This window comes from Pezoporus wallicus, unplaced genomic scaffold (assembly GCF_028554395.1).
Source record: "Pezoporus wallicus isolate ANWC-B61680 ecotype Strahan unplaced genomic scaffold, APGP_CSIRO_Pwel_v1 contig_227, whole genome shotgun sequence".
NCBI classification, from domain to species: Eukaryota; Metazoa; Chordata; class Aves; order Psittaciformes; family Psittacidae; genus Pezoporus; species Pezoporus wallicus.
Window position 1 is genome coordinate 3,834,586 of NW_026635704.1, and position 22,883 is coordinate 3,857,468.

The window sequence follows — 22,883 nt, forward strand, 5'->3', positions numbered from 1 at the left end:
GAGAGACGCAATTGGGTGAAGACTGGTGTTGCTGCATCTCACAGTCTGAGTTGGCTAAACTCACCACCCCCTTGCCCATGTGAGCTCCTCACCCAGGGAGTGGCAGCAGTGTTTTAGAAGCACCCATGTCTGGAAGTGAAGAACTGGGCTGAGTCTGTGACTGGCAGCCCATCAACTTCTGTTTTCTCCAGTTCTTTTGCCTGTTCATTTTTCCTGAGCAGCTCAATAGCTGTAGTTTCTTGGTTGAGAGGAATGGGAGCTGGAAGGTAGGAGAGCTTTGCGCTTTTGTTTATGAAAGCTGTTTGTGAGAACAGCTTTCCTGTTCTCGCAGACTAGAGCTTTGAGAAAATTTGTGTGAAATCACAGAATTGTAAGTTCTGAAATACAAAAAAAAATTAAAGCAAAAGTAACCCTTTGTTCAGTGCATACATGTTTGTGCTTGTCAGCTGAACTAGATAAGCCATCTTTATATTTGCTAGGGAGGAAAAATAACATCTCATGGAAGCATTTCCCTCTCCTCAGTTGTTTGAGTCTGTGTGCATGCCTTACACTACTGCCCAGAGGAGCACATCCCTCTGCATCCAGATTTCTCTTCTGAAGGGATCTCTGAGAGTAAGTGAATGAAATGGTTCTGTATTATCTTTTAAAACATCAATGTAAAAAAAACAAGAGACATATGTTACAGAATGTATGGAGTCAAAGATACTGCCACTGTAGTGATGGGGTTTTGTCATCATAATGTTCCTCCTGTTTCTGTGCAGGAAGTTTCCTGACCCTGTCGCTCTCATCCATAGTGTCTTGTATGTGGATATGCTCCTGAAGACTTACTTGTTATTTGTCTTCCCCTTCTCGTATGTCTATGCTGCAGAATTCCAGAAGAAACATTTGCTCCCCTCTCCTTCTGATGAGACAAAAAGAGAAAATGAGACAACGAAAATCAAATTCCTTGCACTGGTACACTGCATATATTCATCATAGGTTGACATTGAAACTAGGCTGACATTATTATTCATAACAGTATATTATGTTACAATAAAACTAAGCAGAGGCTAGCTCTAGAAATTGGAAGGATGCCTGTCAATTATGCTCTGAAGTGAAAACCTTGCTTCCAAGATACTCTTTAGCAGACAGAGCAATGTTAGTTGGGGTGGCAGAGGAGAGAATTTCTCTGCCAACAAAAATGGAGAAAAATCTAATTTTCTTCACATTTATGAAAAATAAAACTTACAAGTTTTCTTAAAGTTCTTTTGCTTTTATTTTAAAAAACAAAGTAAAGCCTGTCTTTCATGTCTGAAAATAGGCCCATTTTGTTAGTATTTGGCTTTCTTTCAGAAGGTCTGGAGCAGAACTCCTCCGCTCTTAAGCTCAGTGATTCTCTGACTTGAGGTTGATATCCCCTAAGGCAATGGCAGGAAATGTCGCCTTCCTTTGAGACTGCTCCTCAGAGCCCTGACACCCTTTTCTGTTGTAGAAAAAGAGTCATAGATTGGTTATTTCTGTGGACCATCTGATTCTTTCCTGCTTTACTCCTGCAGAATAATTCTATGCCAGTGACCTACTGAAACCAGGACACCTACAAAGTTCTGCTTTGCACAGTGTGTAAAGTCCTTTTTCTCATCCTTTTTTGCAGTAGTCTGCTGTCATGGGGACACAAGAGCAGGTCTATTTAAAAAACAAAAGATGCCAGAATGAATTCGAATCTCCAGTATTCTTGGAAATTCGGGCTAAACAATACCAACCAACCATTGCAGCAAATAATAGATAAATAATAGATTAAACAGCAAGAACAAAAAAGCTATCCATTAACTAGCTATCTCAGGTTTCATCTGAAACACATTCCCTAAAGGTTTTCTAGTGCTGTGGGTTTTGATATTTTGCTGCCTTGTTCAGGAAACAAATTTGAAATGAAATGGGCTTAAAGTAAGAGTGGTTAAAAGCATGTGTGTGTTATAGGGGTAAGATTGCCTGTAAATGGTTTTGGTATACTATATCTAAGCAGACAAAAGAATTAATTATTCTTATAAAAACTATAGAACCTGTCATCCTGAAAAAGCTAATTAAAGAAAGAGTGAAGCAGTTCAGCCAATTTCAGTTTGCTTTATTACCTATGTGTCATTTTAAACATATCTGGCATGGAAGAAGAAATGTAGAAAGCACCTTCCCAAATTTCCTTTCTCCACGTTATTATTTCTTCCACACATCTGTCGTAGAACTAAACTTGCTGTTTAATTAGCAAGTCATCCTCACATGTGAAATGGTGTGTGTGATTCTCATGTAGAAATACATAATCTTCACATTTAAAAATGCCTCCCATTTAATGTTTTAAAGCCTAAAACTTTTTCTTCCTCTGCTCCTATTTTCCCAAAGGAATTATCCACAGAACACTATGCCTTAGTCATTTATTAGTGAGGTAGAAATAATAGCTGTTATTTACGTTACTGAAAAAGAGATTAATATTTTTACTATTTCTGATTGCTGTTTGTTTCCATTTCAGACAAACTGTCAAAGCCCGTTAACTCAATGTAAATCTGTCCAGGTATTTCTATAGACTTTGGATCAGGCTCAGAGACAGTGGTCTTACCATTACACAAAGTGAGCTGGGATCTGTCCTTGCCTCCATGGGGCAGTCTGACCAGTGAGTGGCAGGATGCCACATCACTCATGTCCCAGCTTCACAGGGATTATTTCACATTGTGTTATGTACCTTAAGTTACATCACCAATTTTAAAAACAATCAGTCCCCAGCCTGCTAATTCTGATGCTAATCGAGTTGCTTCTACACTCCCCACTTATGTGTGGGAGCTTTTCAGACCCTTCTGGATTCCCAGAGCACCCAGGGAGGTTGCAGACTGGAAGAGGTGACTGCCAAATATAGCTGTTAATCACTTTACCATACCTGTTGTCATCTTAATACTCATTTTAAAGCAATATGCATCTCTGTGCACACACACAAGCATAGTGGCAGTACTGTTGCACTTTGCTCTATATTCATAGTCTGCGCATTTTATTATTAAAAGTTCCCACTCATTAAAATCTCCTTAGAGGAGAAGTAGTGGCTTTGATGATGATTATTTTTCCAGTTAACATGAAATGAGTCAAGATTTCTTTTTTAATAGGAAAGAAATTTTCTATTTCATGATAATTTAATATTTTCAGCACAGGAGAAAATACACAATAAATCTTTCCCATGACATTATCATGTAGGGATCAAATTTGTACTCTTTATTCAGTCAAAAATCTGTTGAAAGCTGGTATGAGTGGAAGGCAAGTAAAGGCTTTGTTCTTCGAATGACCTCTTTCTTGGTATGTATTCAGTAATCACTTTCTTCATCTAGTCAGAATCCTAGACCACTGGCCCTCCACTTCTGTTTTACTGGTGGTTTCAGCCTCTTCTGTATGCACAGCACACTGTAATAGCCCAGATTTTCCCTATTCCTTCTCCTTGAGAAGTTGTTTTTAAAAATGAAATAATCTGCTGTTGCGCCTTACAGAACTGGCTTCCTGGTATTCTGTGGGGAGTGTGGCTTTGCTGAGCATCTGGTCCAACCCTGCTTGTACAGGGCAGTAGAAGGGCTCCTGCTCACTGTAGTGGATATGGATACAGCCCAGAAAACGATGCTAATAGGGAATACCCTGAATACCCTGACCCTTGAGGTGACCATAGCTGGAAAGCTTTTCTGGGGTGCACTCCAGGACTGGGACTGGGAGTGGTGGAGTAAGCTGCATCTGCCTTAGCAAGCAGCAGAGCATAATAAGGGTGAAGCATTTAGTTCAGAGTCCCTGGCCACCACACAACACATTTTTAGTGGGGTTTAGTGTGGATTAGCTCTGGTCTGGTCATGCGGACCTAATGCCCATTAGTGGTTGAAACACAACAGTTGTGTCCTTGGGGTGCGGTTTAGTTTCATGGGAAAAGAATCCAGTTTGTGCACTCAGAGGTCACTCTGTCATGCAGACCAAAGCATGGTAAAATACTTGTTCAAGAAGGACCCTCCTGAGCTGTATTAAAAGTCCAGCATGGGCACAGAAGGGTAGTAATATGCCAGCTACAAACCTCAGCTGTACCTGTCTGTGGCAGATAGGGCATGATATATTTCAAAGGGAATAGTTGCACAACCTCCATGAATGACTGAAAATCACTTTTCCAATATTTTTGCCCATCACTGGACACTGTTAAGATTCAGCTGGACAGGGTGCTGGGCCATCTTGTCTGGACTGTGCTTCTGTCAAGAAAGGATGGACCAGATAATCCTTGAGGTCCCTTCTAACCTGGTGTTCTGTGATGCTGTGTTTCTATGAATATGTTATTTTGTGTTTTTCCTAAGCCTACCATGGCACTTCAGGGCTATGCAACATCATGTTTTGTAAAGGTGAGCAGTCTGGCAGTGGATTATGAATCCTCTTGTTCACAGTAAGTTTGTAGTAAGCAAAAAAGTTGTAACCAAAACAACCCAAATATGGAAACTGCCATATAAATGAGATGCTACCTGTCAAAAAAGACAATTTTTCACTTCAGAAAGATGTTTTTAATTTTGTCTTCTTAAATCTGATATTCTTATACTCTCGTTCTTAGGATAGGATTTCATTGAGTATGTATGTGAGCATGATGTACATTTTACCATCGTTCCTATTAAATGTGAGCAGTAATTCAGGAAGTACATGATGGTTCCTCTTTGTGAAGAATTTTAAAGCTAGCACTGTTAATGTGAAACAGAATCTTTGGAAAAGATGGGAATGGTCAGGCACTCTGGAGCAAATATTTGGAACAAAAGCTTAATTACATGGATACCAGATTAAGGCAGTCTTATAAACAGTTTTGGTATTTTTGACATGGTGGTAAAAAACAGAAAGCAAAAAGAATCCAAATTAACTTAGCAATTGAAATGTAGCAGTGGACTGAATCTGAAAGTCGACAGGTGAATGTTTTCTACAGTCCTGGCAGAGAGAAAGGCTGAATTGAATAGCCAAATTCTGCTTGATTTCTTTGGGAGCAGAATCAAGTCTTTAATTCGTGAAAAACTCCTGTTTTGATTTTAATGAGAGTTACGTGACTTAAATCTTGTTTAATGTTTTGGAAGCACTGGGTAAGGTTTAAATCGAATAATAAGTTTTCTAGACTTTTAATAGCGTTATTCTTCTTGGTGCTGCTATTACCTCAGGGTATTTACTTTTGGCTGTTAGCGCAGCATAGAAGTTGATACTATTGAGAATGGAACTGGCAAATCTTAAAACAGAATGTTTAGATCATAAACATTTTAAAATAAGACTCCATTAAAAAGATGTATATTTTTTTAATATGAAATGTTAGTTGTGTTCTTGGCAGGCTTTGCTTCATAGGAGTCGCATGCATTTCAAAGCGTGTTCTGCTAGCCAGCTGCAGCCAAAAGATTATTTCAAACCAGTGGAGACCCAATTCCCTTTCTCTTTTGCTTTTTTTCCTCTCCCCCTTCCCTGTAGGACTCTCTATATATCATACAACTGAAGTGTAGCCAATCATGGGGTGAAAAATTCATACTAGTATACACAACAGTGGAAAGCATAGAAACACTGACTACAGATGCCAGCAGTAGTCTTTGCTTTTAAAAGTACTGTTGAGATTTCTTTTCTTCAACACTCTTCAAATCTTCAAACTTCAAAAACTGTTGAATACCCTTTCAGAGCCAGAAGGATTGCATAAACTATATGGAGAACTGCTTTTGTCTGCTCTGCACTTACCTGTGGAGTGACACTGTCATCTTTTTAACAATTACTTCATTCATCAGTGCTACATGAAACCAGATACTCCAGGGGCATGCAGATGGTGGTGGGTTTGGGGGAGAAATCATAATAGAAGATGTTAATGGAGTGGTTCTTTATTTATCTCAATGAAATGTTGACATTTATTGTACTGCACATTAAATTTGGGGTTTATGGTTTTTTTTTAAAGAAATGTGTATGAGAACGTTTGTTGTCCTGCTTTAAAGGTGTCTTTAGAAGACTTATTTTTATAAAATATGAACTCAGTGTTGATGAAAGCTATTGTATGTAGGCAGTTGTGCAGGCAGAAGTCTTGCCTCACCTCAAGCATATATGGGCACCACAGTAGAAGCTCCCTGTGCTGATCAAATAATGTACAGTTCAGTTATTCCAGAACAATACTTGACTCATTTTTTTTTTCCATAAAGTGAAGGTGGAGCTTTCTCCACCTTGGTTTTGGTCCTCTTATTTCTGTGTACTCTGTTGGATATGGGCCTGAGATCCCTGCCTGCTTTGGACTGAATGGGAACAATTAAAAGGGGTTTTATATTGATCGCTGGCTGTAGCTGTAACAGTCCCGAACAGAAAGGGTTTTGTCCATTGCCCTGAAGTATCATCAGGAAAGGTTTATATAGCCTTTTGCTGAAAATACAGGTGTGACTGAAGTTTGAAGCTACTGGCGGTGAGAAGTTGAGTGATGAAGGGGTTCCAGAAGAGTATATTGGAGTATACTGACCGCCTTTGGAACCAGCTGTGAACCAGCCCTCCTTAGCCAACCCACATCCTTCCTGTACAGAGTGACATGTCAGAATTTGGTTGATATTAAGAACATATACTTTAATGTAGTTTCTTTTCCTCTTTCTAAAAAGCAGAGATTAACACAAGGAATTTATTTTCCACAAGCCAATGTTAGCTTCATTCTTTGGCTGTCCAGCTAGCAACTGTGAAGGAAGCCTTGCATGACATAGGCCTATAAGGAAATTAACTTTTGCTTTTATTAATTTCAGTTTTAAAGTACTTAGTCTGATATGCAAACCAGGCAGATACTAGATAATCTTGTACCGAAAAATTGTATCATTACTTTAGAAATTTACCACATTCTCCTTGGGCTGAGCTGAAAATTTTATTCAATTAAGTAGAAAGAATTCTGTTGCTAGGATTTTGTTAAAAAAAACAAAGAAGCAAACAAAACCCCCAAAAACCTCAAACCAAAAACTTCTTAGAAGTCAAGTTTTTAGATTCTTATCTAGATTAGCAGTAAGTGTTCCAAATTCAAAGATGAAAAGCATCTGCTAGATCTTATTCAAATGTTTAACAGTTGCAGATTAGAGATAAATACCATACTACAAACATGTCAGGTCACTGGTTTGTGAGCTGATGCCTTTACCAGAAGGGAAAGGTAGTGATGGTAAGAGATATATCTGCAGAGTTTTTTTTGACTGATACTGTTATGTCACCACTTTTCCCATACTAATTTGTCAAGTAGGACTTGGACCGCAGTAGAAAGAATCTAATTCATGATTCTGTTATAGTTTTTGTATGGGCACTCACTGCACAATATGTATTTAATCCTGACATTTTCCAGATTTAAATTAGACAAAATCGCTTGCTTTCATGTCTTTATGCTTTTTTTCTCAGTACTTTTTGGCAACATTGGTGCTTGTCTCTGAGTTTCTCTGGTGCTACTAAATGTCATTCACAGGGAATCTGTTTATTCCTTATTTTCATTTCCCTTTAGGTGATTGACTGCATCAGCAACAGGTGTTATTGTTACTTCTCTCATTTCAGCTTCAAGTACAATGAAGCATTCAAAAAGAACTGTAGTTGCTTACATTGTATGCAGTCCTGCTACGTTTCCCACAGGAATGTAAAAAGACAGAGACCAAACTATGACCCAGCTTCATGTCCTCCTACATATTTGCCTTGCAGACCTGCATGATGAGATACTTGTGCTGAGAATAGCCTGTATTTATAATGACCACATACTGGTAGCAAGAAAGAGACTGGCGATAAGCAAAAAACTACCGAGTGCTGAAAACTGATCACCTAATGCTTGCTGGGGGCAGGGGGGTGTATTTAAGAAAATCTAGGTAAAAGTTATCTTAAGCGCATTAGAAATACTGTGGGCAATTCTTTGGATGAGTCTGCCACTTGAATAGTTTGTGGGGCTGTGTCCTTCCTTGATGATTTTGAGTAAGAATCCTTTGCAGCTGTTTGTATGAGTGTGAAGGGTTAAACAATAAAGCAGAAATACATCTTCATGCTTTTGCTTAAAAATAAAAGGGCTGGATTTCAGAAGGAGCTGTAAAGCTTTCAGCAAGAATCAGGAGAACACTGCAGTAAAATGAAAAGCTGAAATGTGAAGAGTGCGTGATGTGAGATGCCAGCTCAGCACTTTCAGGAGTCATGTACAGATCACATTGCTCTAGGAGAGGAGACCACCCTTGGAATTGCAGTGAACTGCAGCAGTGACCGGCTGCCTTGCAATGTAAAGAAATTACATAGGCTGATACCCCTCCACCCAGTTACGTCATCCGGTGGTAGCCTCTCTTAACAGCTCTTCAGTCGAGGGAAAACAGATGTCATTTACAAGTACTTCTGTAAGGGTGGAAAAATCACCTTACTGTACAGATCTCAGCTGCACAAGGAAAGGAGAAGAGTAAGAATGTTCATATAATAAAGGTTCTTTACTGAGGGTATTTGTTTTTTCTCCTCTTTGTATAGGTTCAACGTGGGAGAAAACATTAAGGCAGATTGGTTTTGAAAGGTAAGCCATATATTTATTTCTTTACCAGTGAAAAAAGAAAAGGAAGAAAAACTGCATGGAAAAGTTTGCAGAATCATTTATTTTAGCTGATCAAACACATCTATGTTGTCAAATTTAGAGAGGAAGTTATGCAGTGTCATACACATACATGTTCAGCTGTTCCATTAATGTCCTCTTTCCCCTGTCTATCTGAAGCAACTTATTCACTATATGAACTTGGTTCATAATGTTTTTTTGCTGGCAACTATACAGCATGCTAGTATTAGAAAAGGTGACACACTACTGGGCAAAAGTCTTACTTATGAATGAAAACACTGCTCTCGCTCATATTATTTTTTCCATGAAACTGCTAACCTGTGATGTATTAGTTGACAAAAGTAAATGAAGTTGAAACAGGACCAAAGCTGGCAGAGAGCTATTTAACATCAGAGGAAAAAACAGAATTCAGCATTCTTCAAGTGCAAAAACCTTTTGCAGCCAAACTTAGCTACAGGGTCATCATACCAGAAACATATGTCTAGTAAATTAAACTAGGCCAAGCCCAGTAAAAAGAGATCTGATGTTGAAATTCAGATGCTCAATCTCATATTTATTCTTTTAAAATTGGTAAGAAGAATTTGCTGTCTGCTTGAATGACATTTTGCTGTTTTCCCTCAGTAGAATGGCTTGCAATTGTGCACTAATATACTTGGGTCACTGTTGACTGGGCAAGAAAGAATGTTGCATATCTTCATGTTGTATACTGTCTGGGGCATCTCAGCAAACCCCACAGACAGTCAGGACTTTCTGAAATCAATAAATAGCCATACAAATAATAATATGAAACAGCAAATTACTTACTTGCTTCCTTTCTCACAAACAAAAAAGCAAGCTGCATTTTAATTCTGGCTCTTACCTTGCATAACATTTTTATTTTACACCAAAGGAAGTTTTTGTTGCATCAAAACCTGGTTTACTTGTTCAGCTAAATGTATTCAATTTCCATCTTAGACATTACTTTTGAAAAATTGAAGGGCAGTGCTCTTTTCAGTGGAGTAGACATAGAAGTGCATGGAAAAAATCTGTTTTTATTGTCCACCCATAGATATAACATTGGTACATATAATTTTGGCTCTTCAAAGGAAACATAGAAAAGAAAATCACTTTTGAATGTGACAAAGATCTGTCTTGGTGAAATCTAGCTTTTAACTGGTACATTTGTAGCTTTACAGGCTAGGATTAGTTTAAAAGTAAAATAGAACAGTAAAACCACTTTTCCATTACCAAATAATATGTAGAGATCAAATTCATTTCTGTTGTAAATCTCTTGATACCAGTACAGTCATTCCTGTAAAGATTTTGGCCAAACATTTTTAAACAAAACCAAACATTTTATTGCCATCTATTTTTATCACAACTTGAAAATCCAGACTGATCTGCAATACTTATCATTTTGTAACTGAAGAAACATGGGCATTTTCCTTTCATAGCTTCCCACCAGTAAGAAATGTTCTAAAACTTTAATCAGATCACTAAATAAAAATATGTCTCTTCTTCTGCCCCATAATCATAAAAATGCCCCAGTAATACAGGCAACATGAGTAGAAAATTGCATTCTTTCATAGTGTCAATATTTAGTAGGTATAGGTATATATAGGTATACTTGCATAGGTATCGGATCAAAATTAATTTAAAAATGTTCTTGTCTCAAATTTTTAGTATTAGGAATTTTTAGAAGTTTTAAAAAATAATTTTAGCAAACATAAAGTGAAGTGTGCTAAACTTGTATTTTCTGTTATGCAGGATAGCACAAGAACCAGTATTGATTGAAAGGAAAATTGTAATTCCATTTCATTACAGCATTTGGGTAGGAGGGGGCTGTGGTTCATAAACACCAACTTGAGAAGTCAGAGTGACAAATCAAGAATCAGACTAGAAATTCCGTAACTGTGATGCCTTACTGTATGTTGTCTTTTTAGAGACAGAATGTTTTTGACAGCACTGCAAAAAAAGAAAAGATTTGGATATTGGTGAAAGTTGCACACTCTCAGTTCTTTTTAATGGGTTGTGCTCTTTTCTCAAGTTTCTTAATGAGCATTTCATTCAGCATAATACTATACATGTGTGAAGAGCACTACAGTAAAATATTGATTGTTTCATTGCTTCATTCGTCTTTTAAGATTACAATTTATCACCTGCTGGGCTCTTTGTCTCCATCAGAATGGAAAAAAAAATGTAGTTTTGAGGAGTGCTAGAAGGAATTGATACTTTGGGTCTGTGGTTTGAAACTGCCAGTGGAAAATGGACAATGTTTTTAAGCTGAGTTCATAAGAAGTTCTATTTGTGGCAATTTCCAACTTGTGAGATGTTTCAAAACAACAAGGAGAGCCCACATTAGCTGTGTACATGAAATGTACGTGCAGCATGGAAAATGGACAATTCTTAATTAAGACTGGATATTAGGAAAAATACTTGCACAAAAAATGGTGTTGGGCATTGGAACAGGCTTCCCAGGGAAGTGGTAGAATCACCATCTGTAGAAGTTTTCAAAAAGTATGTTCAAAATATATGGGCCTTAGTGACATGGTTTGTGGTTGACTTGGCAGTCCTGGGGCAAAGGTTGGACTTGATGATCTTAAAGGTCTATTCCAACCTACTTAATTCTATGATTCTATGAATTACAGCTGAGAAGCCTGCTTGAGAGGAGGCAAATGTATAGGAGAGATTACTGTGCAGATCCCATTATTACCATTCTAGTTAGAAATGAAGAAAGGCTTTCAGATGGTACTTCTGCATCCTGAGAAATCGATTGCATCCTGGAGTAACTTTTAACTGAAACAGCACATTAGTTAGCACAGATGGGGTGAAAATTTTAGTGTACTTGGTTTGCCATAATCATAGAAGCAAATGTGTTCTCATCAGCTTTTTCAGAGAACCGGGAAAGAGAGAACAAGAAAAATAAAGTCCTTTAAATAGGTAGAACAGTTAAGGTTTGGGGTTTTTTTTTATAGTCATATTCTTGCATGTATTTTAATGCTAGACTTTTTATGACTGTAATGTATCAGCACTAACCATTTGGTTGACTAAATGATCCATAACATATTTATAAAGTCCAGCTTTAAGTCCTTTATAGTAATATTTCTTTAATATCATATTGTGTGTCATTGCCTAAGATCAGTATTTCTTATGCCTTAAGGAATAGTTTCCAAAGTAAACAAAGGGAAACACATTGCTATATGTAATATTTCTATGCAGGAAGTGCACTTAACTTAGAGTCACAGAAGTAGAAATCCCAGGTCTGCAGATCTTTCAGACCTGAGAGATTATTCTGGGGGTCTATCACTACATACTTTCCCTAGTCAGTAGGCATCCCTTTATGGCCATTGATAGGATAGTGAGCTACAGCTACATTAGGGCTGATCCCCTAAAATTGTTTTCATATTATGTATATCAACACAAAGAAGAGAAGAGCAGCAGCACTGGTTTTGCTATTTAAAAACATATTCTGTGCAAGCTGTTAACTTAGCACACCTGAGTCAGCTGTGAAATATCAATTGCATTTAAATGTGTTGTTTGAGCAAGCACATTCTTATTCAGGAGGAAGCAAGATGTTTAGATACACAAAAGGAAAGACATTCAAATTAATGTCCCGAGGAGGAATATGTCTTTGTTTAAAAACTGGAAAACATTATATAAAATGGTCCTCTTAACAGACCATTTTAGAGTGCATTGATGAACAGGAGATGCAGACACTCAGTTTACATTGCAGAAAATTAAGCCCAGATAATACACAGGTTATGTCATCACTGCTTTGTAGTTGTATGATGTTTGTTCTGTAATAGTAGAGTGTTTACATTGCTGTTATTTTCATATCCTGGCAAACATAAAGGCACCAAGAGATCTGACTCTGAGGCTTTTATGTAAGCATTACCTGTGGGCCGAGGATGCCGCTTTTCAGTGTGAGAGAGATTAAAAATGGTGGAGCTTGACTAAAGTAGCTTTATATCCAGGAAATGACTGGAGTTAAAAGCTTTTCAATTAAATGGAGTATATGTGGGTTTGATAGTTTTAAATGAAGGTCTTTGTGTTACTGATTGTTTTTTGTGACATTACAAATAAGCTAATTGTAACATTTAGGAGTCATCATCTTTGTACCAGATAATCTTGATTGCAGTCTCCGACTGCATTTTCTACAGAAAATTTTGGAGAAATTTGGAGAATTATGAAAAATGTTAGCTTGTATTATGCTGTCCGACAAGAAACATGGTTTAAAATGCTGAGCGTGTGTGACACCTGCACATCAAGCCAACTGTCATCTTACATGGTTTCTCTAATAATCTAAGCCAAAGCAAGTAGACTTGTGGATAAACATGATGACTTTTTTTGCCTCTGTTAAATAAATAATGTACAACAAACCCAGGGTTTTTTTTGTTCATTATTGGTGCATGCTTAGATGACACCCCCCATATTCATAAAAATGTCTGGAAAGCAGTCAGCTTTGTTCTGTGTTGGTCCAAATATGACTAAAAATGTGTTTCAGAAGGCATTGTTCATCTCACTGGCTTCAGATTTTTTTCAGTCATGCGAAAGACCCAGTAGAAACGGCTCACTCAAACTCTGAAGTGAAAGTTATGAACAATTAACAGTGACTGTGATTATTTCCTGGCTACTCCAGGATTTAAAAAGAGAGCTTAATGCATAGAGCCTATTAAAATGCAAGAGAGAAGAGTATTAGGTCAGACACTGAGCTGATCTTCTCCTGTAACGCAGTCTGTAGGGTCTTCTCAGCTCACAGCTGGGGTGAGGCTTGCAGTGCAAAGCCTGGAAAGCGTCATAGACAACTTCACACTGCAGGGAATTAAAACCAAAAGGAGGACTTCATAAAAAATCTAAATCTCTCTAGTTTGAGCTAGCAGATGATGGAGTTTATGTCATGTAGTATATTCAGTAGTGATCGCAGAAATCTGTTGTTCCGTATTTGTGACCCAGAAATTGTCTAATAATTTAAAAAATTTAAATGAACAGTTTTGGGCTTCTTAAAACTAATTGTCCTGCAGGGTTTCCAGATTTCCAGTCTTCCCCTTAGTACTCAGTCTCTGAATTGCCTTTTCTAATGAGACTGGTAACTACTGAACTACGCAGCTACTTACAGTGCTTCTATTCCTCTTTTACATTTGTTCCCATGGTGTTTCTCTCATGTATGTGATGCTTTACATTATGGTTCCACAAAACAGACTTAAGAATGGTTTAATAAGTGTTATTATATATTAAATAAATAACAACTGTTTTTAAAAAATACATATTTGAAGAATAACAGATGTGTGGTTATTACCCTTTTGGCAACATTTGATAAGCATGTTTTCCATGATAAATATCTGTTACAGTGACACAGAGGAAGGTTCTTTTGGGCACCAATTTCTTTTAGTCAAATGTAAATATCTGTGTAAGTCCCTCAGTTTTCCATATTGAAGATTCAACTTTTGTTTGGTTGGTTGCTTCAAAATGATTCTGATTATTGTTGGTTTTGTGGTATGCAAAAGTTTATTATTAATTTTAAGTTACATGTTTATAAATGGAAAAGTATGTGACTTCCACTCTACATAATGCTAATGTGTCATGTCTGCACGGTTTGTACAGCAGCAACATCTATGTAGAATGTGCAACATGAAACATCCCAGATTCTGGCTGAAGTGATGCTGAGGGTGATCAGCAGTGAAAGCTGCTCCTTTAGTAAAGTACTGTGTATTGACTTGTGGGCTTGTTCTGCATTTTTAAAATTCCTTTTATTAGTTCTGAGGAATGAAATGGTAATTGGGGATTGGTAGCTCTCACACCTCAAGGAAAGGAAAGGGAAAGAAGGTGAGAGCAGGGAAGGAAATAAGACTGTCAAGGAAAGAGGGAAAGACCAAAAGATTGCTCTGTCAGAGGTAGACCCTTGGTAAGAAAATTGGCTCCTATGGAGATATAGTCCAGATCTTCTATGTATTTCAGTAGCTCCTTCAACTACTTTTCTAATCACAAGGTGATGAGGAGCACAATATGCATTGTTTTTGTCTGAAGCAAAATAAACACAACAGTCCTGTGTGCCACAGGTAGGGAGCCACAGCTTTCCCAGCAGACACCAGGAGCAAGTTAGCTGTCATCGCTGAGAGATGCGTTTTGTTCCTATGTTGGTCTCTGAGAGCAGACGGATGTCTGCTTTTGCAGCTGCTCCACACATGCCCCTGCTCAGTGCGGCCAAAAATACTGTGTATATCTTCCCTACCCCTTGCAGAGACTGAGAACTCAATTTCCGAAACCACTCATGACGTGCGGTGAGCACTGGAATCCAGACGCATCAGAGGCACTTCCCAAACGCCTCCTTCCAGGTCTAGGTTGCTAATTATGAGCCTACTGGTGATCTGTTTTCTCTCTCTCCCCCATGATTAGATTGCTTGCAACTTGCTGGATGTTTGATTGGTGCTTGGCCAGAGTTTCTCTGGGTGACATGTAAAGAATAAACAGAAAGAAGAGAGTACCACTGGATTCTATAAATATTTATTATGCACAATTCTGGCTTGGAAATCCAAGTACCATATGGTTTTGTATAGTGACATCCCCCACTCCTCTTCAGTGATTTAGTAAATCACTCTTCAGTGTTTTAGTAAAAAGAATAAATATATGTTTGAAATATAAAGTCCTCTCCTGGTACTGTGTTCCATAATTTCAGACCCTTTCTTCACATACAGCTGAATCCTATAGTCCCTTCTTGGACAAGGTTCCCATTGACATCATTTTGAAAACATGGCCTCAGCCAGGGGCTGCATGAGGCTGCAGGGTCTGATCCTTGAGAGGCTGATTTAAAAGAAACAGTGTAGTCTGAATGTGTTTTGCAAATAGTGAATATGACTCTGGGAAGACAAGGAAAAATGGGTGCAGTGATGCAATCAGAGGGATATGAGGAAAGCCCTGCCAGACATCTCTTTCACCATTTTGGAAAAAATAGCTACAGCTAGAATATATATATAGATTTTTTATATATATATGTGTATATATATGTAATTTTTACTATATATAATAATAGCCTATGTGCCTGTTTTGGTCTCCAGTTAAACAATGCACTTAAGCAAGCTCTTAATTTTTCAGTGCTCAGGCATGCCCACCTACTTCAGCAGAGTTCTCTTTTTTCAGTGTACTGTCTTTTAATTGCTTCATATCAGAAAAATTAGGTTAATCGATGTTTTGTTTATACTTTCTATTGCTTTGCCCACTCAGGCCTCACATTTGACAAGGATTAGCCTTCCTCAGCATTCTTGGCACATGTTTGTTTTAGTATATGATGCCCATCAAACTTTCGTAGGAGTTAATGAATAGGAATTTATTCTGCAGTGATTACAGTTACATATGGGTAATACGGCAAATAAACGTAACACAGGGAGCTGAGGAGATGGAACCAATTCCCCACCTTCCCTTGGGAGGCTGTTAATAAGAGAGCAGTTTGTTGCTTATAACAGAATTGTCTTCTGAGTGATACCTTAGTTTAGTAATTTCTCTGTCTAGCTGTTTCCTAATAAATAGGTAGGGATCTGGGGGCAGAGGACCACATCAGAAGGGCTTATTCATGTCCTTCCAGCTGCAACACTGCACTTCTTTTCTTAAGGGGCCATGGACAGCAAGCGAGTGGACTTCCCACACGTGTGCACTTGTCTCCAGGTGAAGATCAGCACAGGGTCCCAAGTCCTGGGAAGACAGGGGAACTGAGCTTGCTTTAGTTTAATTTTCAAAGCTTCCCTTGTTTTGTTACTTCATGGTGGCTGGGATTGTGGAATTTGTGGATGTGTGTGCTGAAGTGTTTGTGTTGTTTATAGTGTGGGAAATGGGGAAGAAATGTGTTTTCAGTTTCATTTGATGTATACTGCATGCTTGAGGTTCTGTCTTAAATTGAGTTTTCTTCACTGCTCTGAGAAAAAGTGAGACTTTGAAATCAAAGTCTGAGTTACAAACAAAGCAAGAATAAAAATTGGATTATATTTGCAAAGAACAAAAACATTGTTTTAAAAGTTATGAAGAAAACTGAAGGTTGTTTTTCCCTAATACTGTATCAGCTGAAATTTTTAGTCAGCATTAAACACTGAAATTGGAACACATTAAATCTAGTTTTAAACCAGTTTAACTTTTTGGATTTTATTCCAATGTTGCAGAAAGTGTGTCGTCAGTCCAGTGTGCGCAGGCACGTTACTCTGAGCAAAGTGTTTGCTGGTTGCCTGTTAAGCAATATGCTGTGTTGGACATGCTGTAGTAGCCTGTGAAGTAACCTAATCCCATTGTTCCCACTGAGAAGGAAATAATTTCAGGACAGCCGCCCTCACCCCTGGAGCAAGCATAACCTGAAAGAGATAAGAACTAGTAAGTGCCCTGTTTTGGACTATTACCCCATTTACCACTTGTGTTTTGTGGTGCCCTAAGAGCTGTGGCCTGTGAAGAATTTCTACTTTTATCTCCAGCCCTGGGCTGTATCTGCAAAGCTGGGCAGCCATTCCTTTTCAGGGTGGTTTAGTTGTTGACATGGAAGGATCTTCAGAGAGGATCCATCTATCCTAAAGTGTGTCTTTTTTTGCTGTGTTTGTTTTATTTTTCCCCAGCAGCATAGGGACATTTGTAGCACCACTTTATGTGTTGGGTGAGGAAGTACGCTATTCTCCAGGGGCAAATACAGCATCTGTCATGGTTACCTTCTAAGATTCCTGTTTGGAATCTGATTAATCTTCTGCATATTCTGAGATATGGTTTATATTCTGGAACAGGTTTGCTGGAGAGGTGGCCAATGCCGCAAGCTGTCAGCGTTTAAGAGGCATTTGAACAATGTCCTCAATAACATGCTTTAACTGTTGGTCAGCCCTAATGTAGTCAGGTAGTTGAGTTAGATGATTGCTGTAGATCTCTTCCAACTGAAATATTCTCCTCTCCTCTCCCTTCCACTCCTCTCTCCCAGTGGTCCTTTTAGTGTGCTAGCTAAACTTAAGCTAGTTATAAGAAAAGCTCACTTTTGACGGATATAATTTGGGTGAGTTTTGCAGCCTACCTTTTGCGAAACAAACACATTTCTTCTTAATAATCATATAATAAATTTTTTTCAATATATTGCAAAGTATGGGTTTGTAGCCTTTGAGCTGCACACCTGTGAAACAGTAGAGAGAGATTCACCAAGTGAGACTTTTTTATGGAAGTTTTTCAGGAGATGATCACCATATGGCTAAAACCACTTAAGACTAGTAATAGCTTCCTTGCTTACTGGATTTTCTCAAAGCTGTCTTTATTAAAAGTGTCATAGAACTGTTTATCATGAAATACATAAACATTCACTGAAATAACTTCATTTGAGCAGACTTAAGAGATTTTCTAGGGTTTAGTCCCCCATTTTTCTTTTTTAGCAGTTATCTTACTGGTAACATAAACAACTTCTACATAAAATAATTATAGTAGTCATGGCTAATCTGTAGAGTACATCTCTGTAATATGCCAAGAAAGGTATTTCCTCTGGGTTCATTGACACCTTTTTAAACAACATTGAAAGCAGCAGTGTGATTTTTCTAGATTTCTGAACACACAGTCCTTAATTACACAAGAAAGTCAGTGGACTTCAAGGGTATATCTCATGTGAGTAAACATTATGGAACCAAGGTGAAAATCGTTAGTGTTAATAAAATGTATTTAGAGATTGTAGTTGATTCTCTAGAATTTAAGAGCATTCTAAATTCTTTAACTTAGAAGAATTCAGATATTAATAATCCAAGTTGGACATCACAAGAGGTAGCCCATAGGAAAATCGCATTGTTTGTTATATGAGTAAAACACAGTTCTGCAGTCACCGTGTTTCAGTCCTCTGCATGGATAAAGGACAAGAAGCCACTTACTCATGGGAAGCATGATGGTCCTGCTTCCTGTTCAGCCTCCTGTGCACCTACCAAAAGATCTGATTGCAGATAACAGATCTCTTAATCATATGACATGCCTGTGATAAACCTCAAGTTCAACTGCAGGTAGATATGAAACGCATCAGTATAATTAATTGCAAGATACTTCATGAATAAGCAGGTTCCTCACTTTTCTGAGGGATCAAGTTGAATTTATTTCCAGATCTAACAGAGGACTAACGGTGTCAGTATACATTTGCCAGTGGTCCTACTTCCTCACTAGGGACTCTGTCCTACAGAGACTTCTGCAGTAATACCAAGGCTGCTAAATCCTAGGCATATTTTGGCCAATTTGCTGAGTTTGGCAAAAGGGTTGCGAAGTCTCTTTTCTTTAAAAAAAGGGGACTCTCTGATTCTGGAAACATTGAAACTCAAACAGTTTAACATTCTGAACTCTTTAAAAGCATCAAAATGACATCTTTCAAGTACCTGAGTCACTCTGGGAGCTGGGTTTGTAACTCAAGAACCCTTACAACTCTCGAACATTTTATCTGTAATCTTCTGTTGCAAGTGCTGAGAAGTTTTCTGAATCAATGCTGTGCTTCTGATTTTCCGAAGAAAGTGTGCCTAAATCTGTTTCTTCTATAGTATTTCAAAAGCCCCAAATCCACTACTAATCCTTTTCCTTTTTTTTTTTGTCACAAAAAAGAGTGACTTTTGCTGAAAACAGCCTTGCCTTAGTTCTGTGTTTCCTAATATGCCTGATTCTAATATAATAACAATTTTACTACAATAAGCATTCTTCCTTCATGCTTGCATAATGTTTTAAATGGAAAACGCTACTGAGGAGAAATTTGTATAACTCCTCTAGAGCTGTACTGTGTTTAAGTCTTAGAGAAACTTTATAGTTGTTGCTTTTTCTTAAACCATACCCTAGGGACCTGACCTTTTACAGGGCTTTGCATTGTAGCTTTTGTACCTGTTTTATCTTTTGTCCTTTAAGAAAAGTCAACTTTGAAATGAACCCAATGTGGAGAAGTCTTTCAAGCAAACCCGAAACTTATTTATTTGGCAGCATGGGTGAAGGTTGTTTGCATACATCACAGTGTTTCTCTAACAGTAAAGCAAAGGTGTATATAGAAGCCAAGTCATAAAGTTACTTTCCACTGCTTCCAACCCTGTTGGGAAATAGAATAATTTAATAGCCCAGGACAAAACAGGAATTAATATGGGCTAGTTCCACGCTTCCAGTCTTAAAAATAGGATCAAAACAGAAATCAAAATTTTGCACCTTAGGACTATCTCTTATTTATAGTGATTTTGTAATTCTGCATGTTAAATTAAGGACAGACCTCACATACAGAAGTCAGTTTAGGGGTGGGAATTATTGTTTTTTTAGCATGGAACTACAAAGCCATAATTTTGGGGCCAGTGAAAATGTTGACTTTCCGAGAGAATGTCAATATCTGTAATTTCTGAAAACATGGCCACTTATTTTGTGGCATGGGGATTGGAACTAGATGATCTTAAGGTCCTTTCCAAACCCAACTACTCTATAATTCTATTTGATAAATGTTAATCATTTCCGCTTTTTTCTTCCTGTAAAGAGGTGTTTGGTAAAAGGTACACTCAGATAGAGATACCAAATATCTGTATCTTTCACTATGTAATATTGCTTAGCAAGAAGCAAAAAATACTTTTTTGTCCTTGCTACATTGATTACTTCTTTTGCAGATATAAAGATACGCTCCCTGGACTATTTTCATGGCTTTTCTGCAGTTGTCAAATTTAAAATAATAATTAAATTAAATTGCATGTCATCAGTAATCAGTCACAGCTTCAAAGTGGAATGATTTAAAATAAATGTTATTTTTCTCCTGGTTTCTAACCTTTGAGAGTGAAATTGCTTCGCATTTCACAGTTTTTCTTCATAGATGTGAGGGGTGAAAATAGGTATGTGTATTCTTTGTAAGGAAGAGTTGTTGACTTTCACAGTCACATGGCTGTAGAAGGTGAAACTTTAGGAAAACTTGGGATCCCCAGTAAAGCTTTGGCAACTATCAAAATAATGCTCAAGCTGTGAAAGACTCTTGCAACATTAATCATGTAAATACATCTCAGTCTTAAAAGAGGAATGGCTCTAAGCTACCTTCTCTCCAGTATGCTAGCCTGATTTCTGCACTATGAGAATGAATTTAGTTACTATTAGATATCTGATTCTGTAAACTGCAGGCAATGAAACTGCCAGGGTTGAAATGGTAGTACAGTTCTTATATTTGTTCCATATTGCTGCAAACGGTGTCTTCTTCTGTGTCTGTCATCTCTTCTTCCCTCCCACTTTCACTGCACTGTCATAAAATTTCTTTCTTCTGCTTCAGCATGCAAAACCACTCTGATTACTTTTTATTTGCTGTCTTCCTGTAGCTTAAGTGTATGTGTGTATTTGCCATCAGACTGCATCCACCTGCTATGTGATGACATTGGCAAGTGATCGCACAACTGTAAGATTCATTGCTATAGCAGATGTAGTTGTGAATGAACAGTCAAATCAGCTCTAACTTTTAAATTAAAAACTCATCAGTGAAGAGAATAAAACAGAGGAATGCAAAAGCCAAGGATAAAAGTCACACAGTGATACAAAAATAAAGCCTGATAGAATTCAAAGGTGAAGGAATATGTTTGTGGATTCTGTAATTGTATTTTTTTCATATTCATTTAATAATTTTCTTCCAGCTAATGAAGATTCTTAAGTAAAAACCTGGGTTTTTTTTTAAGTAAAAAAAAATGATTCGTGCACAAGTTCTAAAATACATCCAAAGTGTGGTCAAATACTCCTCCATTTGAGAGCGCTGGAAATGCTCAGAGTGACTATAAAACTAAGAGAAATAATATCAGGTACATGAAGGCCTTTTATGTATGCAAAAAAGTAGCTGAATGAACAAGAAAATTTTAGTATGCCTTACATAGAAATGGAAGGTTATTATTAAATACTCTGGGCAAATGGTGAGCTAACGTGCAACAGCGTAAACTGGTGAATAATTAATCAGAATAAATTGAGAAAATGAGTGAGGTTTCTTTATTTCTGCAAGTAAGATTTGTGTTGAAAAAATAATCTAACTCTGGAAGACAGCTTGATAGTATAGGGATTTTCCCATTTTTTTGACATGACTAGATGTTCTGTACTGACTCTTCCAAGCAGCCAGTAAATAGTCTTTTCCATATGCATATGATGAGAAAAATGGAGCAGAGGTTAACACCCCCATTTCAGTGGGAGCTCATGTGGCCTCTGCACGCTGTAGGAACACAAAGGAATATATACTATTATTGTGAAATGTGGATGAATTATGGGACCGTACTGAAGAGCCAAGATTTCCCTTCATGGGCTAACATTCAGAGAAGAAAAAGACGTAGGAGGAAGGAAAAGATGCAGGAGTTGATGCTCACATCTGCTGCAGTTCAGTGTTGCTAGAAATCAGATCGGTCTGCCCCCATATTTCATTTCCTTCTGTAATCTTGACCAATAATTTGTAATTGGTATCAGCTGATCATCTGGCTCTCTCTTTCCATGGCAAAATGAGTGAGCAAAGAAACTTTATCCTCCTACTCATTACTGTCCAAGAGAAAATAAAACTTTGAAAGACAAAGATCTCTATTAACTTTTAATGAAGTCTCTGAAACAGCATCATAGTCTGTCTCTTTTCACTGTTTCTGGTATGCCTTGTGTTTTGGGGAAACAGTTCTTTAGGAATCTAAAGTGAGATTCAGCTTTGTTAATCGCAGACAGCATAGAATCATAGAATAGTTAAGGTTGGAAAGGACCTTAAGATCATCTAGTTCCAACCCCCCTGCCATGGGCAGGGACACCTCACACTAAACCAAGCCACCCAAGGCTCTGTCCAGCCTGGTCTTGAACACCACCAGGGGTGGAGCATTCACAACTTCCTTGGGCAACCCATTCCAGTGTCTCACCACCCTAACAGGAAAGAACTTCCTCCTTATATCTAATCTAAACTTCCCCTGTTGAAGTTCTAACCCATTACCCCTTGTCCTATCACTACAGTCCCTAATGTAGATCATTATGCAGCAGTATCATGATTTTTTTACCTTGCTTTCTTCAAGTCTGTATTCTAGGTGAACGTCCTTGGAGAGGATCTCTGGAGAGGAATTCCTGAGTTGGAAATAACACATACTCTGCCACATTCCTTTGCAAAATCATGCTCATAGGCTCCAGCTGCTCCTTCAGTCCTGTCTCTGATCTGGGACTTACTCTGGCAATACTGATGTTTTGCAGAAGTGACCAGTAAAATTTCAGTAGAAGTAGTCAGAGGCTTTTTATGCCATTCCCACCCCTCACTCATTAAGAACAGTACAGGCAATAACTTGGCAGCTTCTCACGGCACATGCTTCAATTTTGTGCACGTTTGCAAGACGCTGATTGCCATTCAGCTTAATATGGAATATTAATAACATGAACACATAAGGACAATTTTAATTAGTGAGCAGAGAGA

At 37.9% G+C, this 22,883-nt stretch overlaps 1 protein-coding gene across 1 annotated transcript in view; it reads left to right on the plus strand.

Moving 5' to 3' along the window:
* The window catches only part of PIEZO2 (piezo type mechanosensitive ion channel component 2), a 295,110-nt gene that overhangs the window by 130,607 nt on the left and 141,620 nt on the right, over positions 1-22,883 (plus strand). The window contains exon 4 of the mRNA XM_057397456.1: positions 8,461-8,503. Coding sequence (XP_057253439.1) covers positions 8,461-8,503 — 43 coding nt within the window. The remainder of the gene's footprint in view (positions 1-8,460; positions 8,504-22,883) is intronic.